This window comes from Asparagus officinalis, chromosome 7 (genome assembly GCF_001876935.1).
Source record: "Asparagus officinalis chromosome 7, Aspof.V1, whole genome shotgun sequence".
NCBI lineage: Eukaryota > Viridiplantae > Streptophyta > Magnoliopsida > Asparagales > Asparagaceae > Asparagus > Asparagus officinalis.
In genome coordinates, this window is record NC_033800.1 from 148,280,295 (window position 1) to 148,300,912 (window position 20,618).

Consider the following 20,618-nt stretch of genomic DNA (forward strand, 5'->3'; position numbering starts at 1 on the left):
AAATTTTATGGAGGTAAAAAGTCACGATTTCATGAGCTATAATCCATAATTTTTTGCTATTTGTAGTCATTTTGATCCATTGGCTATTTTTATTTAGTTTGTCTATAATCCATAATTTTTTTCATAACCCACAATTTCATGAGCTATAATCCATGATTTTATGAACTATAACTTAAAATTTTTATCATTTTATTCATTTTGATCCATTGGCAAATAAATTCACGGAGGCCAAAATTCACAATTTTATGACATATAAGTCTCGAATTTTGGCCATTTTTAGTCTCTTCAATCTATTCGCAAATATTTTTGTGAAGTCCAAAGTTCACAATTTTATCAGTTATAACCTACATTTTTTGGGCTGATTTTAGTCATTTCAGCCGGTTGCTAACTAATTTCTTGAACGATAAAGTTCATGATTCTATGAACTACAATTCATGATTTTTAGCCATTTTCAGTTTGATTAATTCTTTGCCAAATATTTCTGTGGAGACAAAAATTCATGACCTTGAGAGTAGTAACACATGATTTTTGCCCATTTTTAGTTGTTTTAGTCATTTCAATCTATTAGCAAATAATTTTATAAAGGCCAAATTCATAATTTTGTGAGTTATAACTCACGATTATTAGTTGTTTTTAGTTGTTTTAACCCATTAGCAAATAATTTTGTGGAGGCCAAAGTTCACGATTTCTTGAGCTTTAATCCACAATTCATGTTGTATTAAGTTGTTTTAATTATTTAGTGAATAATTTTGCAAAGGCTAAAAATTCATGATTTTGTGAGCTATTGCTCATGATTTATAGCCATTTTAGTTATTTTCACATGTTAGCAAATAATTTTTATGGAGACCAAATTTCATGGTTTATTGAGCTATAGTCTATGGTTTTTCACCATTTTTAGGCATTTCGATCCATTGGCAAACAATTTCACACACGTCAAAATTCTCAATTCCATGAGCTTTAACCCATAATTTTTGACAATTTTTATTTGTTTCGACTCATTGGCAAATAATTTTGCGAATGCATTTCATGAGCTAAAACTCATAATTTTTGGCCATTAGATTGTTTTAATTCTTTTGCATATAATTTCACACAGTCCAAAAATCATGATTTCATGAGTGATAACACATATGTTTTGACCATGTTTAGTTGTTTTGACCTGTTGAAAAATAATATCGTTGAGGCAAAATTCATGATTTTATGAGCTGTAAACTATCATTTTTAGCCTTTTGTTGGTTTTGACTATTGGTGATAAATTTAAAGCAGCCAAAGGTCATTATTTTATGTGATATAACTATCACGCCCTGGGCCCACGGGCCCATTGGGGCGTGCAAGTCATGGGACCCATCGAGAGCAACTCGATATTAGTTAAAGTCCACTGCCAAAATGCTAGCATTAGTTGTTCTTGGGCTTTAGGTTTTTTTCTATTTAAACCACTAATATTTCTTCACACTAGACCATGTGGGACTAAAGTAGGGTGTCACAATCAGCCCACCTTACAAAGACGATGTCATTGTTATCATGACATGATAATTGGCACATCTCAGTGTCACTGCCAAGCAATGTGGATTCTAGAGGTAGCTCCTATGGGCTCTAGAGGTGGCTCTCATCGCATCCACACAGTGTAGCACTTAGTCTGTATAGCCCTTAGCTTCACACTTCCGACTGGTAACTACTCTAATACCATTTGTCGCGTTTCGAGCTTGTGGGCCCGGGGCGTGACTATAACCCATACTTTTTGGCTAATTTTGGTCATTCTAAACATTTGGTAAATAATTTCTCGAAGACCAAAGTCCACGATTTCATGAAAAAAATTTAGCTATATTTAGTTGTTTCGAGTCCTTAGTCAAGTAATTTTGTGGAGGCCAAAAATCACCATTTCCTAGGCTAACCCTTGATTTTTGGACATTTATAATCGTTAAGACCCATTGATAAATTCATGAGTGCCAAAATTCCTAATCTCAAGAGCTATAAACTATGCTTTTTGACCATTTTTATTCGTTTCAACATATTAGTAAATAATTCTGTGGAGACCAAAATTCATAATTCCGTGACTAATAACTCACATTTTTAGTTATCTTTAATCGTTTTAATTCTTTGGTGACTAATATCACGGATGTCAATAATCACAAATTTGTGAGCTATTAGCTACAATTTTTGGCCATATTCAGTTGCTTCAATGCTTTTGTGAATAATTTCGTGGAGGCAAAACATCAAGATTTCATGAGCTATAACTTATAATTTTTAGCCATTTTTATTCATTTCAACCCATTGGCAAATAAATTCGTAAGGCGTGTAAGTGACGTCAAAATCTTTGAGAATTCCTGGATGAACTTTCTGTAATAACCTGCTAAACCCAAAAAGCTACGAATCTCCATCACCGTCTTCGACGGTTCCCAATCAAGCACTGTTGTAACCTTAGCTGGGTCTACTGATATGCCCTCTCTGCTGATGATGTGGCCGAGAAATCTGACCTCTGAAAGCTAAAACTCGCACTTGCTGAACTTGGCGTATAACTGGTGCTCTCGTAGGGTCTGCAAAGCTAATCGGAGATGCTACTCATGATCTGCCTCTGATCTTGAATAAATGAGGATGTCGTCGATGAAAACAATCACAAACTGATCTAAGAAGGGACGAAAAACCCGGTTCATTAAGTCCATGAATACCGCGGGTGCATTGGTCAGTCCGAATGGCATGACCAAGAACTCAAAAGATCCATATCGCGTGAGGAAAGCGGTCTTGGGGATATTCATCTCCCGAACCCGTAACTGATGATAACCAGAATGAAGATTAATCTTTGAGAAGAACTGTGCTCCCTGCAACTGGTCGAACAAGTCATCAATCCTAGGTAGTGGATACCTATTCTGGATAGTGACATTGTTCAACTCTCGATAATCTATACACAATCTCATATTGTTGTCCTTCTTCTTCACGAAGAGGACCGGCACGCCCCACGGAGAATGACTCCGACGAATAAAACCCTGAGCTAACAACTCGTCCAACTGGGTCTGAAGATCCCTCATCTCAGCTGGTGCCATGCGATAGGGTGCGCGGGGTATCAGGGCTGTGCCCGACTGCAACTCAGTACAAAACTCAACCTCTCTCACAGGAGGTAACCCAGATATGTCCTGAAAGACATCCTGATAATCCGAGACAACTCTAGTCTCTAACAAATCAGAACTCTGATCCTGGTTAGACTATGTCCATCTTGACAAATTTTGAATGTCACGATGAGGTGTACGGCGGTAAGCATGCATTTTACAAGGGCCTTTGATACTAATTCAAATTTCACTGCATCAACATTTTTCTCCTGGAAATTACTATATTGATTGTGGCTTAAGCAGTATTCTTTTTCCAAAATGAGACTTTTATAGACAACTCTAGTCTCTAACAAATCAGAACTCTGATCCTGTCGCATCACCTCATCGATGAACGCCAGAAACGACTCTACAAAGCGATTGCCCTGAGAAGTGGCCACAATCATCTCGGATCCATCGGACGCTCGCAATCTGACTGTCTTCGTAAAACAGTCAATACTAATATGGTAGGACGACAACCAATCCATACCAAGGATGACATCAAACTCGGACATATGCAAAACTATCAGATCGACTATGAACTCGGACTCGTCTAAACTGATAATACACTTCCTACAAACGCTCTCTAGAAGCGATACCTCTCCTAGAGGGGTGGAAACTGATAAAGGGGTGTCTAATAAATGAGCTACGAGCTGGAGTCTAACCATGAAAGCATACGAAATGAAAGAATGTGAAGCTCCTGAATCGAAAAGAATACGGGCGGGAAAGAAATTCACGAGGAACGTACCCTCCACAATTGCACCGCTGGCACCATGATCATGAGGAACCACTGCATATACTCTGCCTGGGGTTGAAGACTGTTCTACCGCTGGTGCTGAAAAATATGGGACAATCTGCCCCTGGGGGGCCTCCTGGACTGCTCGAACCTGCCCCTCTGGCCTCTGCGCTGCTGGCGGTGCCTCAAGCCTAACCTACTGACTCTGACCTCGGCCCTACTGTCGCGGCTGCTGCTAGTTCGGACCCCTGCCCTGTTGAGCTCCTGCTGGTGCACTACGACATTCTGATGCCTTGTGTCCCACCTTACGACGGTTAAAGCAAACCCCCTAAAACTTGCGCTGCTGATGTGCCCTATGGTCCTGCTGGGGTCCCCTCTTATGAGGGCCCTGATGCTACTGCTGCTGATGTCCTGACAAGGGCCTCTTGTTCTTCCCCTTGTCTCCAATCTGTCCCGCCTTAGTATTTCCCTCCTCGTCCTTCTGAAACATAGCCGTCTCATTCTCCTATGAGGTGGAGGCCTCAGCTACCTCCCGGACTGAATAGAACTTCCTCGAGACGAGGTATCGACGAAGATTAGGGCGAAGCCCTACTAGGAACATCTGAGCCTGACGCTCTCCTGTCTGCCACATCCTCGTGAAATGCAGCAACTCCATGCACTTGCTCTCAAACTCTGCAACTGACATGTCCCCCTGAGTCAAACGGGACAACTCAAATTCCTTTCCAGTCCGTGCTGCGGAAGAAACATACTGTGCATCAAAGAAGTAAACAAAATCCTCCCAAGTGAGGATCATCCGCTGCTCTGATGGAAACTGGAATCAGTACCATCTCCCGACATCCCCCTTCAGACTATATGATGCCAGTCTTTGCTTCTGAACTGTGTCTACATTGAGTACGTCTAGGACATTACTCACATCCTCCTTCCACTTGTGGGCTACAAGTGGGTCTGAAGAGCCCTGGAACTCCGGTGCTCTCATCTTCTGGTACCTCTCTACCAAGCGGAGCTAAGCCTCCTGCTCCGTGGCTCTATCCTACCTCTGGGTCTCTTTCTCTGATTGGGACGGCCGGTATCCCCTGTGGTGGAACTACTGGAGGTGGTGGTGTCGGTGGCGCGATATGACTCACCACAAGCTCCTCAATCGCTGTCATCCTAGCTACGATGGGAGCCATGAGATCAATAAGGTATTAGGGAGCCTGCTGCGGCTCAGGTGGTGCCTGCTCTTGCTCGGGTGGAGCCTGCTGCGGCTCTTCCTGAGTGGCTCTGCGAGTGCGAGGTCTGCCACGTCCTGCCATTTCTCTCTGGTCATAAGAAAATAAAAGTTCATGAGTCAAAGTATCTCTGGTCATAAGAAAATAAAAGTTCATGAGTCAAAGTAGACATATATACATACATAATATATCACAAAACGATTTTCACATCATATAGTATTCACGCATATACTTTAAGCGAAAATAGTTATCATAAAAAAAATTCTCAAAATTTTGAGATATACGCATATACCGTCCTCACTCATACTAGGAAATCCTTAGCGGACTCTATACATGAATCCTAAGAAACTCTAACCTAGCTCCACGACTCGACACATGATGATCCTAAGAATACTGGAACTAGAGCTCTGATACCAACTGTGACGCCCCTGGGTTCACACAAGGCTGCAGTCCGAGGTGAAACCAGGAATGTCAAACCTGTCATGCACCACACCGTGCAATAACATGTTTCACCATCACAATTACTATCTCTCTAGTGGAATCAACAACAGGTGTAGGTATAAAGCAAGTAAAAGATTTTACAATAAATACATGATGAAATGATAGAACTCAAATTAATACATCTCATCAACCAAATAAGCTGGAATACATAGTCAATGTCTGAAATGAATAATAATAATCTGGAGATCTCAACATGTCTCAAAGTACATAACATCTGATACATGAAATAAGGCACACAGCCTTTACAACTCTAGAATATAAATCTCTCAAGTCTAAAAATGTCTCAAGTGGAGCACAAAATGAAATACATCTAATAAGAGGATAAACGGGCGCTAATAAGAATCGTCCTCAACCTACGACTCTCCGGGCTCCTGGCTCGTTACCTGAAAGAGAGAGGGATAACGAACGTCAAAGCGCTAGCGAGCAACATCACAACCAACCCCAAGGGATAAGGCTCGTTGTATGTGAAAATACAGTTAATACATAATAATATAAGATCATTTATCCTAACTATAATGGGTTTCAGTAGTTAGGAAATTACAACACGAGCGTAAGTACGTCGAGCGAAATAATCCAAACAAGGAAACCCTCATGTATATACCTTGTATCTCAAATTGTAAATCCCTAAATACCAAACCCGAAGTCTAATACAGGAAATAATAAAGAAAAGAAAACAAACCCATCTCTACCGATAAACGTAAACATGTCAAATCTACAATAAGAGTCATATCCAGCCTAGGTAGCTATCATGTCCCAGCCTCATATAATATGTCGTGTTCCAAACTCGGTTAAGAAACATACTCAAGGTTTAGCAATTATCCAACATAAGACTATAGTGGATTATAGTCCAACACGAAGACTTTGATGGATTATAGTCCAACACGAGGACTTTAATGGATTATAGTCCAACACGAGGACTTTGATGGATTATAGTCCAACACGAGGACTTTAATGGATTATAGTCCAACACGAGGACTTTGATGGATTATAGTCCAACACGAGGACTGAAAGGTGAAAGCTTGTCCATTATAGTCCAACACGAGGACTTTGATGGATTATAGTCCAACACGAGGACTGAAAGGTGAAAGCTTGTCCAACACGGGGACTATATATATATACATATTAGGCAGTGTCACAGATGTATATATGTGCAAAGTTATGCATATCCAACTCTCACACGTATTTCTATGTACAGGTCAACATTTGTGTCAAAATATCATCTTACATGTGTGGGTGAAAAATATGAATACTGTAATTTAATACCCAATAAACGAGGCGGCTCCTCGTACTCAAAGAGATAAGCAGTGAAGCTTATTTAAATACAAACAATGCAGTAGTTAGCCCGAAACAACTCAAAAGAAGAGGGCTGGAAGAGCTCACTAGTCAGTCGACTCATGGTCGACTGAACATGGGGCTTCCCTATTCGAGCATACTGTGATTATTTTTTGTGAAAATTCTTCAAAAATTAAAATCTATCCAACCCAAATTTATATATTCAATTCTAAGCATATGTGACAATGAAAACATTCGTATAAAACATGAAAAACAAAATCTTGCATGTTAGATCTAACATTTAATCACAAAACATGTATGAGAGCATTTAATCAATATGAAAAACCCGTTTTTAAATAAATTCCCAGATCTGGGTTTCATCAAAAATTCGTTGGTGAGGATTTAGAGATCTGAAACACATGGTTTTTAGCATCTACACTAGTAAGAACATCGATTTGTACTTGAAAATAATTCTTAGGCTCAATAAACCTCATGAAAAACGTTTAAAAACTCTTAAAAAACATGGGAGAGGGATTGGGCGAGATGCTACTCTCCTTAGGTGTGCTGAAGAATGATTCCCTTCGCTGCAAACCACAAGAAGCTGCTGAAATCCCCCGAAAATCTCCCAAAAACGCCCAAAAACGAACTAGGGTTTAGAGGGGGAAAGGAGGCTAGGAAATCCCCCAAAATCTCCCAAAAACGCCCAAAAACGAACTAGGGTTTAGAGGGGGAAAGGAGGCTAGGGTTTCTCTGGGGAAAACTGATGAAAAGAGGTGTTTTCGGGTAAATGAGATAATATATGAACAGTTAAAACCCGACCCGCAAACCCAAACAAACCCGAACTGCAAAAACCAGAAAACCCTCGATGAGTCGACTCATGGTCAGTTATGAGTCGACTCATGACTCATGGGTCGACTCATAAACTGATGAGTCGACTCAGCAGAAACTTTTAACAATGGGACTTGATATCGTGAGTCGACTCATGACAGTCATGAGTCGACTCAACCTAATGAGTCGACTCATGATGAGTTATGAGTCGACTCACGAGCTAAAAACTGGATTCTTCGAATCTGCTACTCGCCGTCTCGTTCCACGCTTCCACTGCGCTGATTGACACCTCCATAAATTATCAAAATGTACGGGGTTTTACATTTATGAAGGCTAAAAATTCATGATTTCATGAGTTATAAATACAATTTTCGGCCATTATTTGTTCCGACCTATTAGTAAATAATTTCACGGAGGCCAAAATTCACAATCTCCTTAGCTACAACTCACATTTTCTGGAGATGTTTAATTTTTTAATTCTTTGGCAAATAAATTAGTGGAAGCCAAAAATCAAGAATTTTATGAGCAATAACCCATAATTTATTTCATATTTAATTGTTCAATTCTTTGGTAATTAATTTTCCAGAGGCTAAAATTCATAATTGCATGAGCTATAATCAAAAATTTTGCCCATTTTTTTTGTTTACGTGAAGAACAAAATTCACAATTTTGTGAGCTATAACTCAAGCTTTTTGTTCATTTTAGTTGTTTCAATTCTTTGGCAAATAATTTCGTGAAAGCCAAAAAATCAAGATGTTGTTTGCTATAACCCATGATTTTGGCCATATTTAGTCTTTTTTGATTCGTCGACAAATAATCTCGTGAAGACGAAAAATCATGATTTCATGAGCTACAAATCATTGGCAACTAATATCGTGAAGGTCAAAGTTTACAGTTTCTTGAGCTATAACTTATGTTTTTTTATCATTTTTAGTTGTATGAATTCATCGGCAAATAATTTTACAAATACCAAAAATCATGATTTCATAAGCTATAACCCATAATCTTTGGCCATAATTAGTTGTTCTCATTTTTTGTTAAATAATTTTAGGGTGGCCAAAATTCATGATTTAAAAGTTATAACCCACTTTTTTGATCATTTTTACTTGTTTTAACTCTTTGCAAAATGTTTCGCGGAGGCCAAAGTTCATAATTTCATGAGCAATAATTCATGTTTTCATCATTTTTAGTTATTTTAATTTGTTGGCAAATAATTTTGCTGATGCCAAAAATCACGATTTTTTTAGCTATATTTCCTTTCTTTTACCTGTTTTGTACCTACATTTTACATTAATTCCACTAGAGGATATTAATGTGATTGGTGAAACTTGTTATTGCACAATGTGGATGCATGGCAGGTTTAACATCTCTGGTTCACCTTGGACTACAGCCATGTGTGAAAACATGGGCGTCACAGACCTGCATGCCAAGTTTTGTACCTACATTTTACTATATATGATTTTTGGTCGTTACGAGTCATTTTAACCCATTGGCAAATAATTTCATGGGGCTAAAATTTACGATTTCATGAGTTATAACCCATGATACTCGCCTATTTATCTTCGTTTTGACCCGTTGGCATATAATTTTGTAAAGACCAAAATTCACAATTTCCTAGGTTATAACTCACGACTTTTGTCATTTCTAGTTGTTTTAATTCTTTAGCAAGTAATTTTCACATATGCCAAAAATTATGATTTCATGAACTATAATCCACAATTTTTACCATATTTAGTTGTTTCAATTCTTTGGCAAATAATTTAGCATAGGCCAAAAATCAATATTTTGTAAGTTCTAACCCACAAATTTTTGTCATATTTAGTTGTTTTGACTCGTTGACAAATAATTTCGTGGGCGCCAAAATTCATGATTTTATGATCTATAAAATATGATTTTTATCCTTTTTCTGATTTTGACTCGTTGGCAAAAAAATTTGTGGAAACCAAAAGTCATGATTTCATGAGTTATAACCTACGATTTTTGGCCATTTTTAGTCATTTCAACCTATTGGCAAATAAATTTGTGGATACTAAAACTCACATTTTCATGACCTTACTTGCATTTTTGGCCATTTTTATTCGTTTTAACCCGTTGGCAAATTATTTCACGCAGGTCGAAATTCACAATTTTTTGAGATATAACTAGTTATTTTTAGCTCTTTTATGACATGTCAATCCGTTGTCAAATAATTTTATTGTGGATAAAATTCACGATTTTATAAGCTATAATCTATCATTTTTGGCCATTTTCAACTTTTTCAACCCCTTGGAAAATAATGTTGTGGATGTAAAAAATTTAAAATTTTATTAGCTACAAGTGATTTCTTGCTATTTTTAGTCATTTTGGCCTGTTAGCTAATATCTTCTTACAAACTAAAATCCTGATTTTGAAGCTACAACCCATGATTTTTGGCCGTTTTTATTCATTGCGACCTAGTGGTAAATAATTTCATGTAGACCAAAATTCCCAATTTCATGAGCAACTCACAATTTTTGGTCGGTTTTTGTTGCTTGAATTCTTTGGCAAATAATTTCACAGAGATAAAATTTATGATTTTATAAGCTGTACATACGAATTATAGCCATTTTTAGACAATCTGACATGTTGGCAAATCATTTCATGTAGGCCAAATTTCATGATTTCTTGAGTTATAATCTATGATTTTTGGCCTTTTTAGTTATTTTGACCCGTTGACAAATAATTTTACAGATGCCAAAAATTTTAATGTCTTGAGCTATAACCCATAATTTGTGGTTGTTTTTATTCATTTTGACCCGTTGATAAATAATTTATGGAGCTAAAAAATTTACACTTTCATGACCTATATCCTATGATTTTTAGCATTTTCAATTGCTTAAATTCTTTAGCAAATAATTTTTAATGTGGTCAAAATTTATGATTTTATGAGCTATAACCCACTAATTTTGGCCATATGTAGTTGTTTGAATGCGTTGACAAATAATTTCATAGATGCCAAAATTCATGACTTCATGAGCTATACACTATTAAGTTTGGCCTTTTTTTTGTTTTGACTAGTCAGCAAAACATTTCGCAGAGGCTAAAAGCCTTGGTTTCATGAGCTATAACCCATGATTTTTGGCTATTTTTAGTTATTTTGACTCATTTACAAATAACTCATGGATGCTAAAATTCATAATTTCGTGAGCATATTCACGATTTTTTGCTATTTTTTATTCATTTTGACTTGTTGGCAAATAATTTTATGAAGGCCAAAATTTACAATTTTGTGAGGTATAACTTGCTATTTTTGACCATTTATAGTTGTTTCGACCTATTTGCAAACAATTTCATGGAGGATAATATTCATAATTTCATGAGTTATAATCTAATTTTTTGGCATTTTTAGTCCTTTTGACCCATTGGTAAATAATTTTCTGGACGCCAAGATTTACTATTTTGTTAGCTATAATCCATGATTAATGTCCATTTTAAGTCATTTTGACCTGTTGGATAATAGTTTCTCATAGGCCAAAAATTAAGATCCTATTAGTTAGAATTCATAATTTTGGCCATTTTTATTCATTTCAGCCTCTTGGTAAATAATTTTGTAGGGCAAAAAATCATATTTAATCAGCTATAACCCATAATTTTTATCCATTTTTAATGGTTTAGACCTATTGACAAATAATTTTACAGAGCCCAAAATTAATGATTTTATAAGCTGTTATCCACAAATTTTGGCAATTTTCAGTCATTCTACTCGTTAGCAAATAGTTCCGAGAAGACTAAAACTCATGATTTGATGAGCTATAACACATGACTTTTAGCAAATCTTACCCATTTTGACCTTTAGCAAATAATTTGCAAGAGCCAAAATTCAAGATTTCATCACCTACAACCTATGATTTTTGGCCATTTTTTGTCAACACATTGGCCAATAATTTCGCAGAGGCCAAAATTCATCATTATGCGAATAATGATTTATGGCTATTTTTAGTTGTTTTAATTCTTTGGCAAATAATTTAATGGACCCACGATTTATGTCTATTTTTAGTCAATTTGACATGTTAGCAAATAATTTCGTGTAGGCCAAATTTTACATTTCTTGAGCTATAATCTATAATTTTTTTTACTATTTTTAGTCATTTTGACCCGCCGACAAATGACTTCATAGAGGCCAAAATTTATGATTCGTGAGCTGTAACCAATAATTTTTGGCCATTTTTGTTCATTTCAACCCATTGGCAAGTAATTTTGTGGAGACTAAAATTTATAATTTCATGACCTATAACTTATGATTTTTGGCCATTTTTATTTATTTAATTCTTTGGCAAATAATTTTGCAAAGGAAAAAAATCACGATTTTGTGAGCTACAACCCACATTTTTTTGCTATAGTTAGTTGTTTCAATTTTTTGGCAAATAATTTCATGTAGGCCAAAAAAATCTAGATTTTATGAGTTGTAACCTACAATTGTTGCCATTTTTACTCATTTCGACCTGTTGGTAAATAATTTCGCAGAGTTCAAAATTCACAAATGTGTGATCTTTAACCCATCATTTTTGGCCATTTTTACTTGCTTCAATCCTTTGGCAAATAATTTCGCGTTAGGCAAAAATCACGATTTCGTGAGCCATAACCCAAAATTTTTGGTCATATTTATTCGTTTCGATCTAAATAATTTTGTGGAGTTCTAAATTCATAATTTCATGAGCTATGAACTATGCTTTTTAGCGTTTTTTGTGTTATTTCAATTCGTTGCCAAATAATTTCACTAATGCCAAAATTTAAATTTTGTGACCCATAACCCACAATTTTGGTCATTTTTAGTTATTTCTAATGTTTGACAATTAGTTTCATGGAGGCCAAAAACTATGATTTGGTGAGCTATAAACTACGCTTTTTGGCCTTTTTCGTCATTTTGACCTGTTGCCAAATAATTTCACTACGGCCAAAGTTTACAATTTCGTGCCCTATATAACCCACGAGTTTGGCCATTTTTAGTTATTCTAATCTTTGACATATAGTTTAAAGGAGATAAAATCTTGTACTAAGGATATGGTATAAATTTAACAGAACATATAATCAAATCTAGACGGGGTACCAAATATGATTGAAACTATGGCATATCAAAGTGTTAAAGAAATGCTTTAGATATCAAAGTGCGAAGAAAAAAAAATATCTGAGGGTATCAAAGTGAAAATAAGCCATGAAAGATTCTTTAAGTGGCATTCTAGAGTAATAATTCAAATTAGTATAACTTCCGAGTTCTAATGTATTGGAAAATATTTTACGAGTGACCAATAAAAAAAAAAACATTGTGTACAAAGAAATAGTCAATATCGCAATTACTAATTTCACGTGAAAAAAGAGAGGAAATTGAAGGCAGAACAGAAGCCCAACATCCCCCCCTCATTTAAACCCCCTCTTCTCTCGGCACAATATTACTTCTCCTTTTTCCAATAATAACTATTCCAACTCCCTCCTTGTTTTTTGGTTGTTGGCAAATTAATTGCATTCCTCTTCCTAACCTTTTCATTTTTCTATTTATGAATCAAACACCCCTTCACAGCTTCAACTGCTTCCTATGTATTTTCCTCTCTCTCTTTTTTCTCCTTCTTTGTTTCCTTCCAACATGTTCGACTACTTGTACATAAAGAAGTTGGTATTATTATTTTTTTTCTCTTTTTTTTCTTTTTTCCCCTTTATATATCTCTATTTTCTCAATCTTTGCAAAAAATTTATAGAGAAGTAAATTTACACAAAGTAATAGGATGAAGAAGGAGAGTACCACGGAATCGGTAAGAACGGGATATTGGTGCGGTTCAATTAGAAAATAGTGTTCACAAAGATTGAACTCTGTTTATTTGATTGAGCCGTGCCAATATCACGTTCTAATTTCTCATAGTCAAATGACTTTGATCCTTAGGTGATGTTATGTTCTTTTCATATTTGTAAGATTAGATTACAAAATTTTCAATTTTTTAACCCTGAATTTTTTTTAGCATAACTAGGAATGTTTGTTACTCACAATATATCGAGTAGAGAAATTGCATTTCATATAATTAGGCAATTTTTTTTCACACTATGAAACTTTGATGATGAAATATCAATCAATTGTGTTGAGTGATGTTTATATGTTTTATGCAAGGATTGTTTTTGGAAACTATTGCCTTGGTAATAATTAAGATTATTTAATTCATGTGTGTGTGTGTGTGTGTGTAATTGAACACATTAGGCTTAATCTGAAGAAGGTTGAATGCCAAAATCTAAATTGATCAGAAGGAAGAAAAAGAAAATCATAAAATTGTTTAAAAAGATATTAGTTCAAACCTTTTGTTAGCATATACATTCATGGTCTTATAATTCTATTTAAATCAAAATTGTAATTTGAGGTAGAAACACACCCTTGCTTCTAAATCCATAGAAGTGATCAGTTTTCTAACTTCATGATCCATATTTTCTCAATAGAGAACAATTTGTAGGGATAGTAAAGGTATTTATTTGCATGCACATCGAATCCACATTAGGAAAAAAAAGGAACAAAAATAGTTCTTTTTTTTTGGAGAGAGAGAATGAAGAAAAGCTAAACTATAGGAATATGTACACTATTTCCTCGTACATTCATCAAATTGTGTGTGCATGACAAAATCAAGAGCTGGATACACTTGTCAATAGTACCACAAATTTACATTTCACTGTAAGTTGCATAAATCTACAAAGCTATATACAGCTACAAAGGAACCTGAACCAAAATCACCCACCAAACTGTTTGTCAACATCATCTTTGCTTGATCTAGATCTACGCTGAAATCATTGAAGCGTGACGGCCTCTCCGCATAATGAAATCATGTCATCAAGCTCTCAGAGGGCAGCATGCGGCTTGATGAAGGATCAAAAAATTTCAGCACTGCATTTGTTTTCAAAGCTGCAGTCCTAGGTCCGGTTGCTGAGAGTCCGTAATAATTCTTGAAGAAGACCGAGCAAGAAATCCGAGGGGTTGGAAGTTCAAATCTGGTCTATGCGCGTCTTTCTGCCCTAGGTATGCTGAACCCAAGCCTGCCGAGGAGATTGTAACCTTGAAGAGGTTCTTGTTTAATATGTTTGGTTTCTTCATGAAGCCAGGTGTTGAAGATCATTGCGTCGTTCGTTCGTTTGGTGCATTTGGCTTGTCGAGAGGCTTTACCGACGAGGTCACGCACCTTATAGGGTCACTGATGGCCTGCCTCAACCAAGCCAAGTGTTGTACTCCAATGTGGCGACTGGGAACCTCCAATGGAGCATTCTGTCTACTATATATTGCAGCTCCTCCAGTTACTCGACATCCAGTAGTTGTCGTCAAGTTATCATTCCCTCTTTGTGATGCAACTTCTCGCAATCAAGTATATCCCCTTCTCTTGAACTCAAAGCCCTAAAGTTTGTTTCTTTCGCGGTCAAGTATCATCATGGTAACGTTGCCATTCCATTTCGATGTCAATACTTCATAGAAGATGCTAAGTCTCAATCATGCCAAATGAAACTTACCAATTAATTTAATCAGCAATGGACTAGATATAAACCTATTTGTACAGTGTCTAGTGATATAATCATGTCCCTGCATCAAAATTTTGAATGGTTCCCATGCTTATCATGATTGCTTAATTTCAAATTTATAGGACACTAAAGACTTGTGTTGATGTTGGTTTTTTAAAGGGTTCTATGCAAGGTGCACATTTAAGTATAAATCGAGATTTCACCTCTTGTTGATGTTGGCTTCTTGAGGCCTTTTGGAATTGTCTACTTGGTGCTAGATGTTGAACACTAGGCTGCTACCATTTGAAAAGAATGAGCTTGTATCATTTGAATCTTGATCATTAGTCTCTTGTTTATGTAGGAGCTCAAGTTCAAATTCAGTTGAGAACTATTATATATCATGCATGCTCTTCTGTCTCTCTGGTAAGGATTGTTTTCTGGTGGTATCAATGTGCCTCATTTTTTCTAGGATATGTCTCAATCCTCATCTCAGTTAGCTGAGTTGCTCAGTGATTGTGTTGGGTGAAGGCCCGAAGGGTGTGGCTTAAGAAATAAAATAGGGGCTAACTTCTTGAGCAGTGTGCTACTCTAGCATAATATTGTGATTGGGTTTAAAATTTTCTTGAGCATCTGCTCAAGCATTACATTCCCTTGTGTGCTACTCAATCTTGCGCATGAAAATATTTGGCTTGTGTCCTAATTAGCATGAACATTGAACTTGAAAGTAGTGCAAACTTTATACATGTCTAAGGTAATTTGTTTAAGTTTCTAGTTACTGAGATTATGCGCAATGCTAGTAGTTTCCTGCGGGTTAAACTCCTAGAACGAATTTGGTTAAGTTGATTATCTTTTTGTGCAGGGTGACTTGCTGGAAGCTGATGAGCAATGGCGATCACAACCAAGGGGAGGCCGGAAAAGAGAGGATTTTGCAGTCGAAATGCTTATGCGGAAGAGATATGCTCCGCTTAGTCAAGATTCTGCTATCAGTGATGGAGCCAACGACTTGAGATGGTTGCTTTCTGATGCTCAGTAGATACTAGCCCCTGAAGTTGGAAAAGAATATATAGATATGTGTATATACATATTTTTATAAGTTCAACTTGTTTTAGATTTTATGACTTGCCAACGTATATCAATTTGTTAGTACTATGATAGCATCTTTTGTATTCAGAAGCAATGTTGGTTGAAGCAGTTTATGAACTTAAATCAAGCAATGGTAATGCAAACTTCATGTCATTGTGATTTAGTGTCGTGTTTTTATGTGATATATTGTTGTATTTGTTAGTATTTTATCACAAACCCAACACTAGGTCGTAAGCGGCTATTGTTGGTTTTAGTTCTTGTAGTTTGGATTAAACAATGTAGGAAGAATTACATTTTTGTTCCTTAAGTATATATATATGTAACACTGGGCCCAATATATTATGTATTGTGACGTCTGTATGTTTGCCAATGGAATTCTTGCGACTCCTTTGTTGAATAAGAATTCTATTTTTAGTTTCTAATTCTCTAATAATTCTATTTGTGCAAAAAGCCCCTAGAAAGTTTGCAAAAAAACCTCAAAAGATTGTAAAAACTCCTAGAAAGTTTGCAAAAAACCCTCAAAAGATTGTAAAAAACTCCTAAAAAGTTTGCAAAAAACCCCCAAAAGTTTGCAAACAACTCCTAAAAGTTTGTAAAAATCCCTAAAAGCTTACAAAACCCCCTCTAAAAGTTTACAAACCACACGCTACACCCCCCCCCCCCAAAGAAAAAAAATTAATAAAAAAAAAGTGTTATTTACATAACTATTATAGCTAAATGGGTAAATGGGTGGCCCGTTTATTAAACTAAAAACCCGCTCATTTAGAAAATATAAAATAAGCCATAAATGCATAAATGGGCAAAACATGCTCACCCATTTATAGCTCACCCATTTATTACTCAAACTCACCCATTTATTACTCAAACTCACCCATATAACAACCCTTCCTTTCTTCCAATATAACTTACTGCAGGCACAGACCACTTCCTAGTTGTTTCACTACTTCCCATGTATTGGCTTTTTTATGGCTGAGAAGTACTTTTGTGTTTTCCTGGTAATGTGCTTGGCACATGACACACGTTAGACTTGTGAGCTTTACTTCGGAAGGTTAAAGTGAAAAATTTTCAAGATGTTTATAAGGGAATAAAAGAAGTACATGTGGAGTTATGTGCAAAACCCCTCAATGTTAAAGGGGGGTTTTGTGGAATTAAAATAGTTAAAGAGGGTTATCTTAAAAACGAACAATAGTTAAGGTGGGGTTTTGTGAAATTTACCCTTCAATTTACATCATTCTTTGCTAAGTTATTATGTACAACTATCATCAGTTTCAACATATGGGTCTGCAGAGTATCGCTGCCTTCCCATTTGAACCGCACAGGACATAATGTACACACTAAAGAGAAAGTATGCCTCAGGTTGATTAATTTTTCTAGTAATATGTTAGTTCTCGTAGCACACACATCAAAACATTACAACTAGAGATCATATCAAATGCTTGTTCAACATTCATGATAATATTCATGTGAAATAAAATGCTTTGCATCTTCAAAAACATTCCATATTAGGAATAACAGTAATATTAATATAGCAGTATAATAAAAAATATAGCAGTATAATAAAATTCACAACATCTGATACGACTAAAGAAGTAGTAATGTACAAAGCAGGAATTCATTTGAGTTAATCCCAACAAATAAATCACAATTTCACATTTATTGTCGATAGCAAGTAAGCAGTCATCCTAGTATCATTCTAAATGGCAATCAAGAGTAGCATTTAAAATTGAATGTGTGAACACATTATGAACATAATTTCTTATGGTTTCCAGGTAATTTTTATGAGCAAAAACAAGTTGCCCTTTAGGATTGTATGTAGGATTGTAGGTGATCAACAAAGAGTTCAATACTATGCATGGACAGATGGAAAGTTGAGAATCATGCTATTCCTTGTGGATGAAAATTTCCTGGAAACTGTAACGATTGTTGTTCAGAATGTGTAGGATCTTGTTGCAGAAATGTAAATGGAGTAGGATAAAAAAACAACAAATGATGGAAATGTATCATGTCTGTAGCTAATTCCTTTTCTTTTGTGCTGGCATCCAGATGGTAATTCTATGTCGGGATGCAAAGTCCAGAGAACATGAAGCCAATATGCTTAAAAATACATGTCAACTACAGTTTTACGTGGATATGTAAAGCATAAAAGCCCGGTGGCAATTGATGGAAATATCAACTCCATGATGATCAATAACCTACCGATGTTTACTACAATATATGCAGACAAATGAAAGATCTACATCCACAAGTATCATGCTATATTAGCCAATGTTTTAGAAAGAGCAAGGCGTTTCTAGGCGCCAGACCTAGCGCCAAATGCCTAGGTGGACGCTTAAGCGGCACATAGATGTTTTTAACATTGAGAGATGAAGGATCATTTTCGAAGATTCAAATCAACTCCTCACTGTTTTTTGTGAGTTAGACTTGGACATAGAGTTTTGATCTCCGGTACATTTTAACCTAGCTAACTCTCTTTAACCATTACTATGCTTAAGCGAGTAATATACCTCTGTCTAACACCATATAGTTTGCGTAAGCGCCTCTTCTCCCTAGGCGCTCCCAAGACTTAGACAGGTGGCCTAGGTACCGCTTAGGTTTAAGCGGCCACCTAGGCGAATGCCCAAACCGCTTTTTAAAACAATGATATTAGCCATTTTTAGAGAGAATGAATTTAAAAGATGAACTTCATGCAAGTACCTTATTAACGAACAATCTGCTGCAAAATCAGGAAATTTTCAGATCTTGATAAGTCGGGAACTATGGCTAGAGAATCTCAAGATGAAGTTTGAAAAATCCCTCAGATGCCAAAAATAGGGCCTTAGAAAATCATTTTCAACTGAAAAGCTATATTGGCTGACACTAACATTTTTGTTAGTATCAGTATAACCAGTCAAAACTAACGGATACAAGCTAAAATATCAGTTTAGAAGCAGTGGTACTAAAGCAGTTTATTTTTCTAAAATTAAGTTGTGCCAAAAATAGGAACTTATGAGGAAATTTATGCGCAACAACTCACATATGTGATATGGCATGTGCACAATTTTGTTCGGGTGGGCTGTGGTGAAAGGGAGGAAATAGATGTCGTGGAATCGAAAAAAATGTACAATATCAAGGACATACCTTATATACAATTATCAATGAGGAAAGAAAGTGTTAAAAGGAGTAATATGTTACGCTTATTCTATGAGTCGTCTAATCCAGCTCTGTATTTGTAGCTATGGTGCAGAAAATATGCAGCCAAGATATACATTTGTAGTGTACGGCTATATGCATGTATGTGCATGTTTGCATGTGTGAGCATGTATGTGTTCATGTTTTATCTGTGCCCCTATCCTACTTTACAATATCAGACACCCAAGGACATCTGGACGCTTAACATCCATGTTCTATATCTGGATAACACTGCTCTAAAGTACCAAAAATTAATATAGGGGTATTATACAAACAACCAATAACAAGAAAGCTTTCGAGTTTTCCATGTAATCAGAAGATCATCAGGTCAAAACTTTCAAAAACAACTCAAACATCACAAGTTAAAAATCTTCTATTTTTCTAGATGTACAATAGAAATCCAATCACATAACAGTTATAACGCAATTTAGGGATTGGTTGGATTAGTTTGTCCCTAGAACAATTAATTCAAAATTCAATAGGGGACTAATCTCTTCATCTCAAATTATATTGGTTTCATCTATAACTTGGGGTTTCTATAATAGAATTATTGAACCGGATCAATCCGTTACACACCTCAGTTTCATTGATGTTGTTAAAACTCAATACATATTACAATTACTGATACATGTCTTATTCTTACATTCATTATAACTAACAATTGAATAACAATCGCCAAATACAGAATATTCCTGTCAACAATATTAACAGATAGTCTAAAGAACTTGAAACACATTACCAATCCTAGCAAACATAAAAAAAAAATTCCCCAAAGCACTTTGGATATTTCATGTCCATTCTCCCCTCTTCCATTTTTATTAACTAACTCAAATGATTAACCTAGCATCGTGAAGAGAAATCTTTTATAGAACTCAAGTCCAATACATTGAAACCATCAACATTTTGTATCAACATACCGGCATCTCAGAAATAACTACTGTATGAACATACAATTCTACGAATGTATAACAAATAATTAACTTCTTTTTTCATCAAGTGTGTAAAATCATCCAATTCCAAACAAGTATGCTAAATATACAAGACATTTTAAGGAGGGAAAAAAAAACAAGAGATGCTTTACCCAATACCCACCTTAATCAAGAGCTTATCCTGTTAATCTCTACTCCCAAAAGATCTACCTTTCTCCTCCTCCTCCATCACAACATCTCCTTGATGAAATCAAGATTCAAAGTATCCCTCACAATCAAAAACACCCCCAAAGTCAACACCACCAATATCCCCGACGACATTATCCTCTGCTCCACCTCCCTCGGT

The 20,618-nt window shown here is 36.0% G+C and overlaps 1 protein-coding gene across 1 annotated transcript; it reads left to right on the forward strand.

Moving 5' to 3' along the window:
• On the forward strand, window positions 13,194-16,313 carry LOC109850976. The gene is made up of 2 exons (XM_020421067.1): window positions 13,194-14,962; window positions 15,952-16,313. Exons 1-2 carry the CDS (start codon window positions 14,681-14,683, stop codon window positions 16,123-16,125), a joined length of 456 nt encoding a protein of 151 aa, XP_020276656.1. The 5' UTR covers window positions 13,194-14,680; the 3' UTR covers window positions 16,126-16,313.

Excerpts from the sequence above, each read along its gene's own strand:
- LOC109850976 (XM_020421067.1), top strand. The coding sequence starts at position 14,681 with ATGTTTGGTTTCTTCATGAAGCCAGGTGTTGAAGATCATTGCGTCGTT. Across the intron at positions 14,963-15,951 it reads ATGCAACTTCTCGCAATCAA|GGTGACTTGCTGGAAGCTGA; the intron begins GTATATCCCCTT and ends CTTTTTGTGCAG.